This window comes from Anas platyrhynchos, chromosome 5 (genome assembly GCF_047663525.1).
Source record: "Anas platyrhynchos isolate ZD024472 breed Pekin duck chromosome 5, IASCAAS_PekinDuck_T2T, whole genome shotgun sequence".
Taxonomy (NCBI): Eukaryota; Metazoa; Chordata; class Aves; order Anseriformes; family Anatidae; genus Anas; species Anas platyrhynchos.
Genome location: NC_092591.1, coordinates 31811034 through 31830927, shown reverse-complemented (window position 1 = coordinate 31830927; position 19894 = coordinate 31811034). Strand labels below are relative to the sequence as shown.

Here is a 19894-nt window from a genome sequence, read left to right as displayed (position 1 = left end):
TCCCAGGGGACCTTGCTGACTAGTTCCCTGAGCAGCCTGAAGTCCGCTTTCCCCATATCTAGGGATGAGGTTTTGGTGGCACTTGTCCTTCTGTCACCGTAAATTTTGAACTCAACCACTTCATGGTCGCTATGACCGAGGCGGCCACCAATCACCACATCTCCCACCAGACCCTCTCTGTTTTCTAGCAACAGGTCTAGGAGGGCACCTTTCCTAGTTGGCTCCGTTAGCACCTGCACCAAGAAGTTATCGTCTAGGTGCTTCATGAACCTCCTGGACTTGCTCGTGTCAGCCGTGTGGCACTCCCAGTTAACGTCTGGCAGGTTGAAGTCCCCCATAAGGACAAGGGGAGTTAATCTCGAGGCCTCTCTTAGTTCTGTAAAGAATAAGTTATCGGCGCTATCGTCCTGGCCAGGCGGTCTGTAATAGACTCCCACAACGACATCCCCTTTATTCGTTCGTCTCTTGATCCTTACCCAGAGGCTCTCAACTTTGCCATCGCCAACCTGAAGTTCCACACAGTCCAGCCCCTGCTTCACATACATCGCCACCCCACCACCTCGCCTACCCTGCCTGTCCCTCCTGAAGAGCCTGTAACCATCTATCGCAACACCCCAGTCACAGGACTCATCCCACCAGGTTTCGCTTATGCCGATGATGTCGTAGTTGCGGGACTGGGCCAGGACTTCTAGCTCATCCATTTTATTCCTCATACTGCGTGCGTTCGTGTAGAAGCATTTCAGGTGCGTCTCCTTACACTTAGCACCTTGTGGATCTAACTGAAGGATCTCACTGGCACACAGCCCCTCTGATTCTAGCATACCATCCCTTAGGTCTTCACCGGCGTACCTGGTTTTAGCCCCTTCCCCCTTCGGCTCTAGTTTAAAGCCCTATCTATCAGCCCTGCCAACTCCTGACCAAAGATCCTTACCCCTCTCCGAGAGAGGCCCTTCCCGTCCGGTGCCATCAGGCCCGGTGTAGCATAGGCCTTCCCGTGATCAAAGAACCCAAAGTTCTGCCGGTCACACCAGTCTCGAAGCCACGAGTTTATGTGAACAGCACACCTTTCTGCTTCGATCCCCCCTATCGGAAGGACAGAGGCAAACACAATCTGCGCGCCTGATCCTCTAAGTAGTCGCTCCAAATCCCTAAAGTCTCTTTTGATCGCCTTCGGACTTCTCGTTGCTACTTCATCGCTACCAGCCTGAAAGACCAGTAGCGGGTAGTAGTCAGTGGGCCGTACCAGGCACTTGACTTTCTTGGCGACGTCCCTGACCCTGGCCCCAGGGAGGCAGCAGACTTCCCTACGGGTAGGGTCAGGCCGACAAATAGGACCCTCTGTTCCCCTAAGGACAGAGTCTCCCACAACAATCACCCTCCTGTCTTTCTTGGTGGAGGCAGTCCTGAGGCGTGGAGTCGACCTCCTCGCCCTAGGCATCCTCCTGGGAACACTTTCTACCTCTTCCTCAGTTGCTGGTCTCTCAATCTCCAGGGCCTCAAACCTGTTTCGTAAGGGCACCTGGGAAGGTGGGGCCGGAAGGGGAGGGCATCGCCTGCCATGTCGAGCAGGGACCTGTCTCCATTCCTCCTCAACTCCCAGATCCCCTCCCTCTGCCCGACGGCGACAGGGCAGGGGGTCCACCCCCATCTGGGGTGTCTCACCCCGGTACCTCTCCTTGAGGCCCTGCAGGGAGTTACTCCACCAGTCTATCTCCCGCTCACACTCCCTGATGGCCCTCAACCTCTCCACCTCCTCCTTGAGCTCCGCCACCATGCGGATCAGGTCATCCACCTGCTCGCACCTCACGCACGCAGCGTCTCTGCCTCCCGCCGACGGCAGCAGCAGGCTCTGACACTCCCTGCATCCCGTGACCTGAACCGCTGCATTTTTTAACGGGCAGTCGGTCTGGGTGTACACCGACCTCCTGGAGAGCGCACCGTGCCTGGTGGAGACCGTTATCACCTAGCTAACGGCTGTCGTTAAGAGGTGTTCGTGTGGGCAGGGGGTTGCTCTCCGCCCTGCCTGCTCGCCCTGCCTGCTCGCCCTGCCTGCTCGCCCTGCCTGCTCGCCCTGCCTGCTCGCCCTGCCTGCTCGCCCTGCCTGCTCGCCCTGCCTGCTCGCCCTGCCGCGCCACTCCCTGTTTGCCCGCCCTGTTCGCCGCGCTCCCTAGGGGCAGCTGTTGAACGGCCGGGGAGGGGGCGCTGCTGGCTCCGCCTTCGCCTCGTCAGCCTCCCTCAGGAGGGCTGCCGGGTCCTGGCGGCTCCCTGAAGTCGGCTCGATGCCGGAAAATTAGCCCTGCCTGGCCCGATCCCCCGCTCCGCTGCAGAACGCGTCTGCCCCGGAGCCGATCGCCTCGGCAAATGGCGATCAACTACTGTGTTGCTGTTATTACCCTGCACACCCGCCTTGAATTCATACTTGTGAATTGTCTCAGGTACGGCACTTTCTCAGAATATTTCCTGCTGGGAGAGGCTATTTTCCAGCACGCGAACAGGTTATACCTTCTCAGGTTCTCCAAGAACTTCCAAATGTTGCAGTTCTGTTTCAGAGGGTTAAGCATGTGTCAACAGGCACAAGCAGGGCACGGGCAGCAGCTGGCAGAAACGGGCTGAAGTACCCTGAGACAGGAGCCCGGGGCAAGGCCAGGAGCTGGAGGAGAAATTAAAAAACACACAACACCTGGGTAAAAAAATGTAAAACCAGGTCTTTATTTACAACAGCTAAAGCAAACTGAAATGGCCACCATCATGAAGACCAGGCTGTTCCAGTGACCTTTCCTCAGAAGTCATCCGCTTCTGAAATCAAAGCGGTCTGTCAATTCACCCATCGTTCCTCCACACAGAGACATTGCTGGGAGCTGCCGCATTTAATAGAGAAGCAGCGATAAGAACCAAAGTCCTTGATGCCTCCATTCCTACTCTTCTTCCCTGCACATTCTCCTCAAACTTGGAAAAAAAAACAACACCTAAACTAGTCCCAGTAGTACTTGGTCGGCATTTTGGCACAGCTAAACAAAGGAGACCACCATCTATTTCCAGATCTGGACCCGGATGAGTCGAAGGGCAAAGAAATTGCTAAGTGATTCCAGGATGAGGCCAAAGGAAATATCTAGCCAATATGGGCTTGTTGGGGAGGATTTCTTCCAGACACCCCCTTTCAGAGCCAAATCTTGAAACTGCTGTTAAACTGAAAAGTTTTGCATATTCTAGTTTGTTAATAAAATAAAGCTGTCTGGGGCCTTGCTGCTGTTCCAGAGGTTGGTGGATGGGACAGGCTCCAGGCCTGCTCAGATTCTGTGTTCACTTTTGTAGTTTTGCAGTATTGGTATGAATAAAGTTTTGTACTAAACTGAAGTCCTTCTGTGGCACATAGAGTGGGTGCTTTGCACATTCTGCTGAGCTGCTTTTGTTTGGGAGGTTAGAAGATGTTGACCTTTCTCCTGATGAACTAAGAGAACTAGAACAGTACTAGAACTAGAGAAGTCAGTCGTAATGCTGTGTCTTCAATGGACCCTTGATAGCTGCATTATGAGCTGTGTCTATGCATGGTTGCTGCCATCAAAACTAGTTTATCTCAATTCTCTGTCTGCTGCTGGGACTGTAAATCACAGTTTCCCCTTGGGAGGGGGCGTACTGCAGAACGTTCTGTTTTCCAACATTGAGCACACTGGGGTTAGCCCTGTGAGCTCAGAGAACAGGAGGAGTGGAGTTCAGTGTGAATCTGATTTTAATGATGAAAAGGAAATGTATTGGAACAATCACAGAAAGTCATTCACAGGCAAAAAGTCTAAATCGTCACAGAAACCTTTCTTCTGCATGTGCAAAATGTGCTGCCTTTAAAAATAACAGGTCTGGTCCCCTTCAGTGTACTTTCTCTTATTTCTTTCTTGTGCCTGTTCTCACAGGCAGTGGCTTTTCCCTTATGACTGTCTTGCTATGCAGCAGACCTAGATGCTATCTTCAGAGGCCAAAAGGGTGGGAAAGATGTTGAGAAAAGCAAGCTGCTTCTGCTGATTCAGACTTCCCATGCTGGCAGATGCCAATATGGTGTAGGGAAAAGCCCCCACGGTACTCCATGGGGAAGAAAAGGAAATGCCTGTAACCTAAGATCTGGCTTCTGCCGCCAAGAGGGGAAGGGAACTGCACCAGAAAGGGAACTTAGGGTGGGAAGTCAATGTGCAGCATCACCACGTGAAGTGCTGGTGCTTCTGGTGCCTGCTGCAGTCTCGCATGCTGCCGGAAGCTACGAGGCAGGTGGTAAACGCTTGGCGTAAAGTTCCCTGCAGCAGCTGCATGGTGCAGCTCCAGGATGCTCGGCTGTGGGGTGCGAGTGGGTAGGGAAGGCCCTGAGTGCTGTCATGGCGCGGCGTTGAGCTCTGATGGCTCTTTGTGGGGCTGGCATCTCTCCTCAGCCAGAAGCACTGCAGCCTGCAGGAGAGGAACGGCCCTGGCACAGGGTGAAGGGAGCAATCAGGATGCAAGGCCTAGTGGGTTGAAGGCACGCAGGTGAAAAGGTGCCGGTAGATCTGGCTGTCTTGCGTGCCCTTTGGATTGTGGGGCTCTCCTCTTGAACTCTTTTTGCTGAGGCTTTAACCTTACAGAGGGAAAAGGAAACTTCCTCACTCACACCCCGCTTCCCTTCCTTCTCATTCCTCTCCTCATAGCTCAAGGAGAACAAGCCAGGTCTTTTGGGGAACTTTTTTTTATTCCACTATGAGTGGAGTTGTATAGATGGAGTGACGGATTCCAAAAGTGGTTTCAGGTGCCTGGGGCTTGATCAGTGTCACCTGGAAGGGGAAAAGTTTAAAAAAAGAGGGGTTCATTAAGGGTCCTTCTTGCTGTCCCACACATCCCCCTGTTCCTAGCCAGTCCCTGTATGCCTCTCTCTTACTGCTCCGTGTCAGGATGTGAGTGCAGCGCTGCTTCAGCTTCCTGCTGGAGCAGACTTGTTGCAGTGAAGGCAGCCTGCTCTAACAGGGGTGGCTACGGGCACTTGGCATGTCTCATCCACAGCTGTATGCACGCCTGGGAACCTTTAGCTAACTCTCCCTGTCCTGGTGGCATGCTCTTTCAAAACCTCCCATGTTAGCCGAGCACTGGAAATGCTTTGATGCTCTTCCTGCTTGCCGTTTGGGGCAAGCAGTCATCACCACAGATATGGGAGAGGTAAATAACGACCTCCCTGATTTTTGTCTGCTTTTTGTCTCATTCCACTTCAAGAGAAGCTCTTGTGTGCAAAAGGAAACTGGGCTGAAAGGACGGTTATTCCATCTGGCATGGCAAGCTCAGCTGGACCTGCCCTGGATCCAGAACTTTCTCCAAGCCTAGCCTTTGCTGGATTCCCCTCCCCGTGTATCTGCAGGGTGTCCCCAAGCTCCACTCTCACAGATGGTGATGGATGAGCAAGTCGTGTGTAAGGGCGGAGGGAATGGAAGGGAAAAGCCGTGTCCTCTGCCCTTCCTCTGCTAGGGTCTGGGGCAGGGAGCAGGCCTGCTGTCCTGCAGCTGGTGCCTGCAGTGAGAAGCCCGTTTGTTCTCTGAAGCCTGAGCAGGAGGGGGAGATGCTTGAAGGCTGCTCGTTGGAAAACGGAGCAGGAGAGGCGAGCAGGCTGCCTTACCTTTCCAGTGCGGTAGTCCGCGGGCCCAGGCTTGATGGTTCTGTCCCCTCCAATTCTGGTTTGGGCTCCCATGGTGTAGATGGGTGCCCTTCTTTTGTAGGTATCCACCTCAATCTTTGGGAATGCGGCGGGACCGGGAGTCTGCAAGAGAGCCGGGGACCTCGATGGGTACAAATTCACAGGTTTCTCCTTCCCGATTCCCCACGAGGGCTGCACCCTTAACAGAGAAGGGGTGTGGAAAGCCTGGGACAATGTCGGCGGTGGCACAGCCTGCTCCCCTCCAAAGAGGGGCATGTTCCAGAGCGTCAGGCAGGTAGCCATCAGTTCTGATGAGCTCTGCATCATCAAAACTGCCAGAGCTGGAAAGTGAGGCACTTGCAGGTGTAGGCAGAGCATCCCTGTGTTGTCTTCCCGCTGGAACAGCAGGAGTGCTCTGTGGCCCCGCAAGTACAGCTGTGGATTCTCTGGCTTTGCTCTTGGTGCACAGAAGCCTGCCCTAAGCAAGGATGCAGCAGGCTTTGGAGCCCTCGTGGCACGAGGAGAGCAGCTCGGGGTCACTAGGCAGTGTGGAAAAGAAGGGAAGCACCGCTCACCTTGGAGAGGTCTGCATCGAAGCGATCGTGCTTACTCTTCCACTTCATAGAGTAGCACGGGCTGGCGGTTGTATAGGCTGTGTTAGGTCCCATCAGCCTGGGTAAGGTGTAGGTGCCAGGGCCTGCAGGAGGAGCGAAAAGAGAGGGTGAGCGATGGGGTCCTGAGTGAGAAGCTGCTGCTTCTCTCCCCACAGGTCAGGGGGAGGCTTTGGAAGCGGCCCCTTGCCAAGGCGGAGCAGCAGCAGGCTGTCCCTGGAGCTCGCGCAGGCTGCAAGTGTCTGCCCTGCCCGGGGTCGCCTTACCTGGAGGTCGGTCTGCTCGGAAGGCCTCGTGCCGGAAGGCCATGGACTGCACGGGTGGACATTTAAAGACGTGCTTGTTGGATGTTTCCGTGTGGTAATCGCCTGGGGCCGAGAGAAGAAAAGCAGTCAAGTGCTGGTCTTTTTCTCCAGACACAGAGGCAATATCCCAAGGAGGGGCTCTTCAGAAGAGCTGCAAAATTGCCAGCTCTCTGGCAGCTCCTCCTGCCCTGTGCTGGAGGACACAGGCAGCACCAAGAGGGATTTCTCTGCACCCCGCAGCTTTGTCCTGCCCTGCTGTCCCTCTTGTCAGCCCCCCCCATTCTTTCTGGCATCTGGGTCCTGCCCCCTCATCCCCACAGCCTGTGGTCCTTAGCAGCTCTCCTTCTCAGAGGGCGTTTATGGCTGCCCACACTTATGGCTTGTTCCCCTGCTAGGCCAGGGCAGAAGTGGGGTGCTGTGGTCTTGTCGGGATGAAGAGCTGGAGAACTGCTACTCACTTGGTCCGGGTGTGATCTCAGTGTTTATTTTGGGAAGTCCCCGGATGTGGGTGCCTGGAGGCACGTACTTCCCCGTCCTGGTGATGTCAGGCTCCACGAAGTAGCGGGGACCAGGACCGCAGCCGCCGGTCACGGGTGGCTTGGTCCCTCTGCAAGTGTAAGCAGGGGCTCGGTTTTTGATGGGACTGTGGCCCACGAAACCTAGGAAGCAAAGCACACAAAGGGCACCTCCAGGAGGCTGCACGCTTCAAGCTCCACTGGAAGAGGCGCAGTTGGAGTCGGCATCCCCCCAAATTCCCCTCCAGTGGGCCTTTTTCCTCCAAGACTACTACAACCACAAGCCAGTTACGCAGTGCTTGGGGTGCAGAAGAGTCAGCCAAGAAGCACAAATGGCTTTGTAGCTGCACTGCAAAGGCAGCAGATAGAGACAGCCGATGTGTGGCCAGCACGCTTCCTGCACCCAGCGGTTCAAAAACACTGCTTGGAGCACCAGTGTTGGCACTCCATAACGAGCATCCCTGGGATTCAGCTGCTATCCAAGAGTGTAACCCCACAGACACTTGGAGAGCCGAGGGCAAGCCAACAGGAAGGTGGCTTCTGTGAGGCTTTGACTTCCCTGGAGTGCCAATGGGAACAGCGCCAGGAAATGCTGCCCAGGCCGTTGCTTTTGCTGGTATGAAAGCAGCGCTCTCCTGGGTGAGGGGAAGTATCAGCCTTCCTCTGCCAGGCCTGGGGGGCACGGAGGCTTTGCCAAAAAAAGACTTTTGGGCTGTTGTGAGCAGCGATGTCCTAGATGTGCCGCCTGCCCTGGGTTTGTTTGCGGTACCTGTTGCCCCTGGGATGGAGTACTTGGGCCCAGGGGTGGTGAACTGGGCCATGATCGGGCCGCGGGGGCGGTGAGGTCTCCACGTCCCCACAAAGGCTCCGTCCATGCTGGTAGGTGTCTCCAAAGCCTAAAGGTAGAAGAGCAGAGGAGTTACTGATGGGCTGCCCCGAAAGAGCCTGGAGTTCAGCTCTGCCCCTCTCTTTCAGGTGCCAGTGCTCCGCTTGGTGCACAGGACTTCTCCCCCGTCCCTCTGTGCCTCGGTACTGAGCCTTCAGAGGAAACAAAGCTATCGCTGCTTCTTTCACCAGCAGACCGACAGCTGAATCTCCAGTCCCAAAACCCAGGTCTGAAACCCGCCTCTCCCTGCGGGAGGAGCTCCACTTCACCTTTCTTAGCCTTGGAAGGAAAATTCGGTGAGGATGAGCGCTGCTGCTGTGGCTGCTCACAGTCACAGGGCACAGAGAGCTGCTGCGGACAGGCAGAGCTCAGGACAGACTCTGACTCTGGGGGAGGGTGTCAGCTGCCAGCTTTTATAGGGGACGGCATCGCCATGGAAACGCATTATGACAGCATAGAGGCTTCAGAACCATGGTGACCCCATCTGGGCTGTTACCTCCAAGGCTTGGGCTGGACCCCATCTGGTAAAGTGTCTCTGGCCTCAGCCCAGGGAGATGCCAGCCCTGTGCCCCCCAGGCTGGGGCGTGGAGCTGGGCTGTCCTTGGGGACAAGTCTCCAACTAGGGACTTAAACTAATCCTTTTAGGACTAGTTTAAAGGTGGGAGTAAATGGTCTTTTCCTACCCTGGATGATTTTACGATCCTGTGTGATGTAAACTTTTGTTCTGAGAGAATACTGGAGAGACAAGGCCTCCTCTGAAACAGCACAGGAAGATCTTGCAGAGCAATGAATGATTACAACTTTGGAGCTAGGGCAGCACTGCTCACATCCCTGTGTCTCAGTTCACTGAAGACACACCATTTCTCCGGAAAACAGGGAAATTGGGCTCTGAGGCAGCAGGTTCTCGAGTTTCAGGAGAACAACAGAGTGAGTTCATCTCATGTTTTTGCCATGATAGTGTATGCACAAGAATAAAAAAAGATGGGTGAAAAAAATCTAAAATTTGGATGGATGCTTGGCTGTGGGGTGCGAGTGGGTAGGGAGGGCCCTGTGTGCGGTGGCACTGAAGATGTGTGTAGTGTCCATGTACTTGGAGAGGGTCTGAGACGATGTAGAAGATTGTGGTACATGTGACATGGACTGAGGGTTGGAATTCATTTCTTCCCAATCTCCTGAAATTACCATTTCCTCCTGGTGTTCCTAATTTCCTCCTCATCTCCGCTGCCCCCCTTGTTGTCCATGATGCCCCCAAGCCCAGCAGCCAGGCCGAGGGCATCCTTGTCGTACCCCCTGTACCGCATGTCCCCGCTTTGGGGTGGTGGGGACAGGGGCAGACCCCCCTCCTTGTCCGAGCACCCTGTGTGCATCCAGCCCCTTTCACAAGTGCCCTGGGAGCACCCCACACCTTGCTTAAGCACCTCCTGCCCTCCCAGCCCCTCACAAGGGCATCCTGGGAGCACCAAGCGTCTCACACGCCCCTTGTACTAAATAAACTGCAGGGCAGTGCTTGAGGCAGTTAACCTAGGGGCACTTAAACCCAGGGGACACGTAACCGTGGGTATGCTTATGTGATAGCTCGAAGTACTTGCAAGCTACAGGTAGTATCAGCAGAAAATGTACTGTTATTGCTGCCCCAACTCTCCTGGGGTGATTTCATGAAAGCCACTTCATCCATCTCCAGGGAAACTGAATTGAAAGACTTGGTCACCGTAAGCTCCCTAAACACAGCGATGAATGGACAGATAGTGTGGAGGAATGGTTAAGTGAAGTAGGTCATGTGAATGTTGAACAACTTGGAGGTCGCGAGCTAAAAAAGTATCGAACGCAGCTCATATGAGTCTGGCCGATGGCGGGAAGCCAATCAAGGGACAAAGGCATTGTGTCAGTGTGTGGATGGGAAAGTACCTAAGACGGGATAACGGTTGAGGGAATGAGGAGCTAGCTGATAAGATAGGGAAAGTTGCACTAACCAATAGTGAGCTTAGCTTTTGCAATATGTATGAGCTAATTATATTGAATCATATAAAAGACGGCTGAGCTATCCAATAAATCGAAGTTCACTGATCACTCATATTGAGCGTCTGTGTCTTCCTTCCGTCGACAACAAGATAGTGCTGCTGGAAGAGATCAGGAGGCTGAGGGAGTGTTGCAGACAGCATGGTCCCTAATGGAGAGGCCAAAGCAACCAAAATGAGAGCTTTTTGTCTCTCTGCCTCCCTGTAGCAGTAAGATCTTGATACTGTATTCTTTAGTTCTCCTTTTTCCATTCACATATCTAAAAAAACCCTTTTTATTTTCTCTCACAGACACAGCCAGCTTCAACTCTAGGTGTGCTTTAGCCACACGAATTTTCTCCCTACAAACACGAACAGCATCCCTGTATTCTTTCCATGACACCTGGCCCTCCTTCCAGTAGCGAAACACTCTCTGTTTCCGCCTAATCTCCATCAGAATGTTCCTGGTCAGCCACGCCGGCCTCCTGCCCCGCCTGCCTGACTTGCGATATTTAGGAATTGCCTGATCTTGTGCTTCTAGGAGGCATCGCTTAAAGAATGACCAGCACTGGTGGACATCGAGGCCTTCAAGAGCAGCTTCCCAGGGGACCTTGCTGACTAGTTCCCTGAGCAGCCTGAAGTCCGCTTTCCCCATATCTAGGGATGAGGTTTTGGTGGCACTTGTCCTTCTGTCACCGTAAATTTTGAACTCAACCACTTCATGGTCGCTATGACCGAGGCGGCCACCAATCACCACATCTCCCACCAGACCCTCTCTGTTTTCTAGCAACAGGTCTAGGAGGGCACCTTTCCTAGTTGGCTCCGTTAGCACCTGCACCAAGAAGTTATCGTCTAGGTGCTTCATGAACCTCCTGGACTTGCTCGTGTCAGCCGTGTGGCACTCCCAGTTAACGTCTGGCAGGTTGAAGTCCCCCATAAGGACAAGGGGAGTTAATCTCGAGGCCTCTCTTAGTTCTGTAAAGAATAAGTTATCGGCGCTATCATCCTGGCCAGGCGGTCTGTAATAGACTCCCACAACGACATCCCCTTTATTCGTTCGTCCCTTGATCCTTACCCAGAGGCTCTCAACTTTGCCATCGCCAACCTGAAGTTCCACACAGTCCAGCCCCTGCTTCACATACATCGCCACCCCACCACCTCGCCTACCCTGCCTGTCCCTCCTGAAGAGCCTGTAACCATCTATCGCAACACCCCAGTCACAGGACTCATCCCACCAGGTTTCGCTTATGCCGATGATGTCGTAGTTGCGGGACTGGGCCAGGACTTCTAGCTCATCCATTTTATTCCTCATACTGCGTGCGTTCGTGTAGAAGCATTTCAGGTGCGTCTCCTTACACTTAGCACCTTGTGGATCTAACTGAAGGATCTCACTGGCACACAGCCCCTCTGATTCTAGCATACCATCCCTTAGGTCTTCACCGGCGTACCTGGTTTTAGCCCCTTCCCCCTTCGGCTCTAGTTTAAAGCCCTATCTATCAGCCCTGCCAACTCCTGACCAAAGATCCTTACCCCTCTCCGAGAGAGGCCCTTCCCGTCCGGTGCCATCAGGCCCGGTGTAGCATAGGCCTTCCCGTGATCAAAGAACCCAAAGTTCTGCCGGTCACACCAGTCTCGAAGCCACGAGTTTATGTGAACAGCACACCTTTCTGCTTCGATCCCCCCTATCGGAAGGACAGAGGCAAACACAATCTGCGCGCCTGATCCTCTAAGTAGTCGCTCCAAATCCCTAAAGTCTCTTTTGATCGCCTTCGGACTTCTCGTTGCTACTTCATCGCTACCAGCCTGAAAGACCAGTAGCGGGTAGTAGTCAGTGGGCCGTACCAGGCACTTGACTTTCTTGGCGACGTCCCTGACCCTGGCCCCAGGGAGGCAGCAGACTTCCCTACGGGTAGGGTCAGGCCGACAAATAGGACCCTCTGTTCCCCTAAGGACAGAGTCTCCCACAACAATCACCCTCCTGTCTTTCTTGGTGGAGGCAGTCCTGAGGCGTGGAGTCGACCTCCTCGCCCTAGGCATCCTCCTGGGAACACTTTCTACCTCTTCCTCAGTTGCTGGTCTCTCAATCTCCAGGGCCTCAAACCTGTTTCGTAAGGGCACCTGGGAAGGTGGGGCCGGAAGGGGAGGGCATCGCCTGCCATGTCGAGCAGGGACCTGTCTCCATTCCTCCTCAACTCCCAGATCCCCTCCCTCTGCCCGACGGCGACAGGGCAGGGGGTCCACCCCCATCTGGGGTGTCTCACCCCGGTACCTCTCCTTGAGGCCCTGCAGGGAGTTACTCCACCAGTCTATCTCCCGCTCACACTCCCTGATGGCCCTCAACCTCTCCACCTCCTCCTTGAGCTCCGCCACCATGCGGATCAGGTCATCCACCTGCTCGCACCTCACGCACGCAGCGTCTCTGCCTCCCGCCGACGGCAGCAGCAGGCTCTGACACTCCCTGCATCCCGTGACCTGAACCGCTGCATTTTTTAACGGGCAGTCGGTCTGGGTGTACACCGACCTCCTGGAGAGCGCACCGTGCCTGGTGGAGACCGTTATCACCTAGCTAACGGCTGTCGTTAAGAGGTGTTCGTGTGGGCAGGGGGTTGCTCTCCGCCCTGCCTGCTCGCCCTGCCTGCTCGCCCTGCCTGCTCGCCCTGCCTGCTCGCCCTGCCTGCTCGCCCTGCCTGCTCGCCCTGCCTGCTCGCCCTGCCGCGCCACTCCCTGTTTGCCCGCCCTGTTCGCCGCGCTCCCTAGGGGCAGCTGTTGAACGGCCGGGGAGGGGGCGCTGCTGGCTCCGCCTTCGCCTCGTCAGCCTCCCTCAGGAGGGCTGCCGGGTCCTGGCGGCTCCCTGAAGTCGGCTCGATGCCGGAAAATTAGCCCTGCCTGGCCCGATCCCCCGCTCCGCTGCAGAACGCGTCTGCCCCGGAGCCGATCGCCTCGGCAAATGGCGATCAACTACTGTGTTGCTGTTATTACCCTGCACACCCGCCTTGAATTCATACTTGTGAATTGTCTCAGGTACGGCACTTTCTCAGAATATTTCCTGCTGGGAGAGGCTATTTTCCAGCACGCGAACAGGTTATACCTTCTCAGGTTCTCCAAGAACTTCCAAATGTTGCAGTTCTGTTTCAGAGGGTTAAGCATGTGTCAACAGGCACAAGCAGGGCACGGGCAGCAGCTGGCAGAAACGGGCTGAAGTACCCTGAGACAGGAGCCCGGGGCAAGGCCAGGAGCTGGAGGAGAAATTAAAAAACACACAACACCTGGGTAAAAAAATGTAAAACCAGGTCTTTATTTACAACAGCTAAAGCAAACTGAAATGGCCACCATCATGAAGACCAGGCTGTTCCAGTGGCCTTTCCTCAGAAGTCATCCGCTTCTGAAATCAAAGCGGTCTGTCAATTCACCCATCGTTCCTCCACACAGAGACATTGCTGGGAGCTGCCGCATTTAATAGAGAAGCAGCGATAAGAACCAAAGTCCTTGATGCCTCCATTCCTACTCTTCTTCCCTGCACATTCTCCTCAAACTTGGAAAAAAAAACAACACCTAAACTAGTCCCAGTAGTACTTGGTCGGCATTTTGGCACTGCTAAACAAAGGAGACCACCATCTATTTCCAGATCTGGACCCGGATGAGTCGAAGGGCAAAGAAATTGCTAAGTGATTCCAGGATGAGGCCAAAGGAAATATCTAGCCAATATGGGCTTGTTGGGGAGGATTTCTTCCAGACACCCCCTTTCAGAGCCAAATCTTGAAACTGCTGTTAAACTGAAAAGTTTTGCATATTCTAGTTTGTTAATAAAATAAAGCTGTCTGGGGCCTTGCTGCTGTTCCAGAGGTTGGTGGATGGGACAGGCTCCAGGCCTGCTCAGATTCTGTGTTCACTTTTGTAGTTTTGCAGTATTGGTATGAATAAAGTTTTGTACTAAACTGAAGTCCTTCTGTGGCACATAGAGTGGGTGCTTTGCACATTCTGCTGAGCTGCTTTTGTTTGGGAGGTTAGAAGATGTTGACCTTTCTCCTGATGAACTAAGAGAACTAGAACAGTACTAGAACTAGAGAAGTCAGTCGTAATGCTGTGTCTTCAATGGACCCTTGATAGCTGCATTATGAGCTGTGTCTATGCATGGTTGCTGCCATCAAAACTAGTTTATCTCAATTCTCTGTCTGCTGCTGGGACTGTAAATCACAGTTTCCCCTTGGGAGGGGGCGTACTGCAGAACGTTCTGTTTTCCAACATTGAGCACACTGGGGTTAGCCCTGTGAGCTCAGAGAACAGGAGGAGTGGAGTTCAGTGTGAATCTGATTTTAATGATGAAAAGGAAATGTATTGGAACAATCACAGAAAGTCATTCACAGGCAAAAAGTCTAAATCGTCACAGAAACCTTTCTTCTGCATGTGCAAAATGTGCTGCCTTTAAAAATAACAGGTCTGGTCCCCTTCAGTGTACTTTCTCTTACTTCTTTCTTGTGCCTGTTCTCACAGGCAGTGGCTTTTCCCTTATGAGTTGCTTATGTCTTGCTATGCAGCAGACCTAGATGCTATCTTTAGAGGCCAAAAAGGTGGGAAAGATGTTGAGAAAAGCAAGCTGCTTCTGCTGATTCAGACTTCCCATGCTGGCAGATGCCAATATGGTGTAGGGAAAAGCCCCCACGGTACTCCATGGGGAAGAAAAGGAAATGCCTGTAACCTAAGATCTGGCTTCTGCCGCCAAGAGGGGAAGGGAACTGCACCAGAAAGGGAACTTAGGGTGGGAAGTCAATGTGCAGCATCACCACGTGAAGTGCTGGTGCTTCTGGTGCCTGCTGCAGTCTCGCATGCTGCCGGAAGCTACGAGGCAGGTGGTAAACGCTTGGCGTAAAGTTCCCTGCAGCAGCTGCATGGTGCAGCTCCAGGATGCTCGGCTGTGGGGTGCGAGTGGGTAGGGAAGGCCCTGAGTGCTGTCATGGCGCGGCGTTGAGCTCTGATGGCTCTTTGTGGGGCTGGCATCTCTCCTCAGCCAGGAGCACTGCAGCCTGCAGGAGAGGCACGGCCCTGGCACAGGGTGAAGGGAGCAATCAGGATGCAAGGCCTAGTGGGTTGAAGGCACGCAGGTGAAAAGGTGCCGGTAGATCTGGCTGTCTTGCGTGCCCTTTGGATTATGGGGCTCTCCTCTTGAACTCTTCTTGCTGAGGCTTTAACCTTACAGAGGGAAAAGGAAACTTCCTCACTCACACCCCGCTTCCCTTCCTTCTCATTCCTCTCCTCATAGCTCAAGGAGAACAAGCCAGGTCTTTTGGGGAACTTCTTTTTATTCCACTATGAGTGGAGTTGTATAGATGGAGTGACGGATTCCAAAAGTGGTTTCAGGTGCCTGGGGCTTGATCAGTGTCACCTGGAAGGGGAAAAGTTTAAAAAAAGAGGGGTTCATTAAGGGTCCTTCTTGCTGTCCCACACATCCCCCTGTTCCTAGCCAGTCCCTGTATGCCTCTCTCTTACTGCTCCGTGTCAGGATGTGAGTGCAGCGCTGCTTCAGCTTCCTGCTGGAGCAGACTTGTTGCAGTGAAGGCAGCCTGCTCTAACAGGGGTGGCTACGGGCACTTGGCATGTCTCATCCACAGCTGTATGCACGCCTGGGAACCTTTAGCTAACTCTCCCTGTCCTGGTGGCATGCTCTTTCAAAACCTCCCATGTTAGCCGAGCACTGGAAATGCTTTGATGCTCTTCCTGCTTGCCGTTTGGGGCAAGCAGTCATCACCACAGATATGGGAGAGGTAAATAACGACCTCCCTGATTTTTGTCTGCTTTTTGTCTCATTCCACTTCAAGAGAAGCTCTTGTGTGCAAAAGGAAACTGGGCTGAAAGGACGGTTATTCCATCTGGCATGGCAAGCTCAGCTGGACCTGCCCTGGATCCAGAACTTTCTCCAAGCCTAGCCTTTGCTGGATTCCCCTCCCCGTGTATCTGCAGGGTGTCCCCAAGCTCCACTCTCACAGATGGTGATGGATGAGCAAGTCGTGTGTAAGGGCGGAGGGAATGGAAGGGAAAAGCCGTGTCCTCTGCCCTTCCTCTGCTAGGGTCTGGGGCAGGGAGCAGGCCTGCTGTCCTGCAGCAGGTGCCTGCAGTGAGAAGCCCGTTTGTTCTCTGAAGCCTGAGCAGGAGGGGGAGATGCTTGAAGGCTGCTCGTTGGAAAACGGAGCAGGAGAGGCGAGCAGGCTGCCTTACCTTTCCAGTGCGGTAGTCCGCGGGCCCAGGCTTGATGGTTCTGTCCCCTCCAATTCTGGTTTGGGCTCCCATGGTGTAGATGGGTGCCCTTCTTTTGTAGGTATCCACCTCAATCTTTGGGAATGCGGCGGGACCGGGAGTCTGCAAGAGAGCCAGGGACCTCGATGGGTACAAATTCACAGGTTTCTCCTTCCCGATTCCCCACGAGGGCTGCACCCTTAACAGAGAAGGGGTGTGGAAAGCCTGGGACAATGTCAGTGGTGGCACAAGCCTGCTCCCCTCCAAAGAGGGGCATGTTCCAGAGCGGCAGGCAGGTAGCCATCAGTTCTGATGAGCTCTGCATCATCAAAACTGCCAGAGCTGGAAAGTGAGGCACTTGCAGGCATATGCAGAGCATCCCTGTGTTGTCTTCTGCTGGAACAGCAGGAGTGCTCTGTGGCCCCGCGAGTACAGCTGTCGATTCTCTGGCTTTGCTCTTGGTGCACAGAAGCCTGCCCTAAGCAAGGATGCAGCAGGCTTTGGAGCCCTCGTGGCACGAGGAGAGCAGCTCGGGGTCACTAGGCAGTGTGGAAAAGAAGGGAAGCACTGCTCACCTTGGAGAGGTCTGCATCGAAGCGATCGTGCTTACTCTTCCACTTCATAGAGTAGCACGGGCTGGCGGTTGTATAGGCTGTGTTAGGTCCCATCAGCCTGGGTAAAGTGTAGGTGCCAGGGCCTGCAGGAGGAGCAAAAAGAGAGGGTGAGCGATGGGGTCCCAAGTGAGAAGCTGCTGCTTCTGGCCCCACAGGTCAGGGGGAGGCTTTGGAAGCGGTCCCTTGCCAAGGCGGAGCAGCAGCAGGCTGTCCCTGGAGCTCGCGCAGGCTGCAAGTGTCTGCCCTGCCCGGGGTCGCCTTACCTGGAGGTCGGTCTGCTCGGAAGGCCTCGTGCCGGAAGGCCATGGACTGCACGGGTGGACATTTAAAGACGTGCTTGTTGGATGTTTCCGTGTGGTAATCGCCTGGGGCCGAGAGAAGAAAAGCAGTCAAGTGTTGGTCTTTTTCTCCAGACACAGAGGCGATATCCCAAGGAGGGGCTCTTCAGAAGAGCTGCAAAATTGCCAGCTCTCTGGCAGCTCCTCCTGCCCTGTGCTGGAGGACACAGGCAGCACCAAGAGGGATTTCTCTGCACCCCGCAGCTTTGTCCTGCCCTGCTGTCCCTCTTGTCAGCCCCCCGCCTGTGCCACCTTCTTTCTGGACTCTGGATCCTTGCCCACAGCCCGTGGTCCTTGCCCACAGCCCATGGTCCTTGCCCACAGCCCCTGGTCTTTGGCAGGTCTCCTTCTCAGAGGGCGTTTATGGCTGCCCACATTTATGGCTTGTTCCCCTGCTAGGCCAGGGCAGAAGTGGGGTGCTGTGGTCTTGTTGGGATGAAGAGCTGGAGAACTGCTACTCACTTGGTCCGGGTGTGACCTCAGTGTTTATTTTGGGAAGTCCCCGGATGTGGGCGCCTGGAGGCACGTACTTCCCCGTCCTGGTGATGTCAGGCTCCACGAAGTAGCGGGGACCAGGACCGCAGCCGCCGGTCACGGGTGGCTTGGTCCCTCTGCAAGTGTAAGCAGGGGCTCGGTTTTTGATGGGACTGTGGCCCACGAAACCTAGGAAGCAAAGCACACAAAGGGCACCTCCAGGAGGCCGCACGCTTCAAGCTCCACTGGAAGAGGCGCAGTTGGAGTCGGCATCCCCCCAAATTCCCCTCCAGTGGGCCTTTTTCCTCCAAGACTACTACAACCACAAGCCAGTTACGCAGTGCTTGGGGTGCAGAAGAGTCAGCCAAGAAGCACAAATGGCTTTGTAGCTGCACTGCAAAGGCAGCAGATAGAGACAGCCGATGTGTGGCCAGCACGCTTCCTGCACCCAGCGGTTCAAAAACACTGCTTGGAGCACCAGTGTTGGCACTCCATAACGAGCATCCCTGGGATTCAGCTGCTATCCAAGAGTGTAACCCCACAGACACTTGGAGAGCCGAGGGCAAGCCAACAGGAAGGTGGCTTCTGTGAGGCTTTGACTTCCCTGGAGTGCCAATGGGAACAGCGCCAGGAAATGCTGCCCAGGCCGTTGCTTTTGCTGGTATGAAAGCAGCGCTCTCCTGGGTGAGGGGAAGTATCAGCCTTCCTCTGCCAGGCCTGGGGGGCACGGAGGCTTTGCCAAAAAAAGACTTTTGGGCTGTTGTGAGCAGCGATGTCCTAGATGTGCCGCCTGCCCTGGGTTTGTTTGCGGTACCTGTTGCCCCTGGGATGGAGTACTTGGGCCCAGGGGTGGTGAACTGGGCCATGATCGGGCCGCGGGGGCGGTGAGGTCTCCACGTCCCCACAAAGGCTCCGTCCATGCTGGTAGGTGTCTCCAAAGCCTAAAGGTAGAAGAGCAGAGGAGTTACTGATGGGCTGCCCCGAAAGAGCCTGGAGTTCAGCTCTGCCCCTCTCTTTCAGGTGCCAGTGCTCCGCTTGGTGCACAGGACTTCTCCCCCGTCCCTCTGTGCCTCGGTACTGAGCCTTCAGAGGAAACAAAGCTATCGCTGCTTCTTTCACCAGCAGACCGACAGCTGAATCTCCAGTCCCAAAACCCAGGTCTGAAACCCGCCTCTCCCTGCGGGAGGAGCTCCACTTCACCTTTCTTAGCCTTGGAAGGAAAATTCGGTGAGGATGAGCGCTGCTGCTGTGGCTGCTCACAGTCACAGGGCACAGAGAGCTGCTGCGGACAGGCAGAGCTCAGGACAGACTCTGACTCTGGGGGAGGGTGTCAGCTGCCAGCTTTTATAGGGGACGGCATCGCCATGGAAACGCATTATGACAGCATAGAGGCTTCAGAACCATGGTGACCCCATCTGGGCTGTTACCTCCAAGGCTTGGGCTGGACCCCATCTGGTAAAGTGTCTCTGGCCTCAGCCCAGGGAGATGCCAGCCCTGTGCCCCCCAGGCTGCGGTGTGGAGCTGGGCTCTGTCCCTGGGGACAAGTCTCCAACCAGGGACTTAAACTAATCCTCTTAGGACTAGTTTAAAGGTGGGAGTAAATGGTCTTTTCCTACCCTGGATGATTTTACGATCCTGTGTGATGTAAACTTTTGTTCTGAGAGAATACTGGAGAGACAAGGCCTCCTCTGAAACAGCACAGGAAGATCTTGCAGAGCAATGAATGATTACAGCTTTGGAGCTAGGGCAGCACTGCTCACATCCCTGTGTCTCAGTTCACTGAAGACACACCATTTCTCCGGAAAACAGGGAAATTGGGCTCTGAGGCAGCAGGTTCTCGAGTTTCAGGAGAACAACAGAGTGAGTTCATCTCATGTTTTTGCCATGATAGTGTATGCACAAGAATAAAAAAAGATGGGTGAAAAAAATCTAAAATTTGGATGGATGCTTGGCTGTGGGGTGCGAGTGGGTAGGGAGGGCCCTGTGTGCGGTGGCACTGAAGATGTGTGTAGTGTCCATGTACTTGGAGAGGGTCTGAGACGATGTAGAAGATTGTGGTACATGTGACATGGACTGAGGGTTGGAATTCATTTCTTCCCAATCTCCTGAAATTACCATTTCCTCCTGGTGTTCCTAATTTCCTCCTCATCTCCGATGCCCCCCTTGTTGTCCATGATGCCCCCAAGCCCAGCAGCCAGGCCGAGGGCATCCTTGTCGTACCCCCTGTACCGCATGTCCCCGCTTTGGGGTGGTGGGGACAGGGGCAGACCCCCCTCCTTGTCCGAGCACCCTGT

The 19894-nt window shown here is 54.4% G+C and overlaps 2 protein-coding genes and 2 long non-coding RNA genes across 5 annotated transcripts; 2 read left to right on the top strand and 2 right to left on the bottom strand.

The window, feature by feature from the left end:
* The first annotated feature begins 484 nt into the window (after positions 1 to 484).
* Positions 485 to 10023, top strand: LOC140002634 (uncharacterized). Its single transcript, XR_011809662.1, has 2 exons — positions 485 to 2435; positions 8042 to 10023. It is a non-coding gene; the product is annotated as an uncharacterized lncRNA (long non-coding RNA).
* Positions 2762 to 8355, bottom strand: LOC113840864 (ciliary microtubule associated protein 1A-like). Of its 2 annotated transcripts, XM_072038685.1 has the most exons (7): positions 8222 to 8355; positions 7836 to 7962; positions 7010 to 7210; positions 6513 to 6614; positions 6211 to 6332; positions 5618 to 5758; positions 2762 to 4787 (listed from the first exon to the last, which is right to left on the bottom strand). In XM_072038685.1, exons 2-7 carry the CDS (start codon positions 7939 to 7941, stop codon positions 4704 to 4706), a joined length of 756 nt encoding a protein of 251 aa, XP_071894786.1. In that variant the 5' UTR covers positions 7942 to 7962; positions 8222 to 8355; the 3' UTR covers positions 2762 to 4703. The 2 variants fall into 2 exon arrangements, with proteins under 2 accessions (XP_071894786.1, XP_071894785.1); XM_072038684.1 differs by lacking the exon at positions 2762 to 4787 and having other exon boundaries at positions 5079 to 5758.
* A 1025-nt stretch (positions 10024 to 11048) lies between the features above and the next one.
* On the top strand, positions 11049 to 13886 carry LOC140002633 (uncharacterized). Its single transcript, XR_011809661.1, has 2 exons — positions 11049 to 12967; positions 13254 to 13886. It is a non-coding gene; the product is annotated as an uncharacterized lncRNA (long non-coding RNA).
* Positions 13222 to 18934, bottom strand: LOC113843685 (ciliary microtubule associated protein 1A). The gene is made up of 7 exons (XM_038180419.2): positions 18801 to 18934; positions 18415 to 18541; positions 17589 to 17789; positions 17052 to 17153; positions 16750 to 16871; positions 16157 to 16297; positions 13222 to 15326 (listed from the first exon to the last, which is right to left on the bottom strand). Exons 2-7 carry the CDS (start codon positions 18518 to 18520, stop codon positions 15243 to 15245), a joined length of 756 nt encoding a protein of 251 aa, XP_038036347.2. The 5' UTR covers positions 18521 to 18541; positions 18801 to 18934; the 3' UTR covers positions 13222 to 15242.
* Between the last annotated feature and the right edge of the window lie 960 nt (positions 18935 to 19894).

Bases quoted from the DNA above. Each gene is read 5' to 3' on its own strand.
- LOC113840864 (XM_072038684.1), bottom strand. From the start codon at position 7,941: ATGGACGGAGCCTTTGTGGGGACGTGGAGACCTCACCGCCCCCGCGGC. The intron at 6,615-7,009 runs GTGAGTAGCAGT...TCTCGGCCCCAG, and splicing joins TGAGATCACACCCGGACCAA to GCGATTACCACACGGAAACA. The intron at 5,759-6,210 runs GTGAGCGGTGCT...GCTCTCTTGCAG, and splicing joins TCGATGCAGACCTCTCCAAG to ACTCCCGGTCCCGCCGCATT.
- LOC113843685 (XM_038180419.2), bottom strand. From the start codon at position 18,520: ATGGACGGAGCCTTTGTGGGGACGTGGAGACCTCACCGCCCCCGCGGC. The intron at 17,790-18,414 runs GTACCGCAAACA...TTTGCTTCCTAG, and splicing joins CTCCATCCCAGGGGCAACAG to GTTTCGTGGGCCACAGTCCC. The intron at 15,327-16,156 runs GTAAGGCAGCCT...TTCCCCTTCCAG, and splicing joins CGGACTACCGCACTGGAAAG to GTGACACTGATCAAGCCCCA.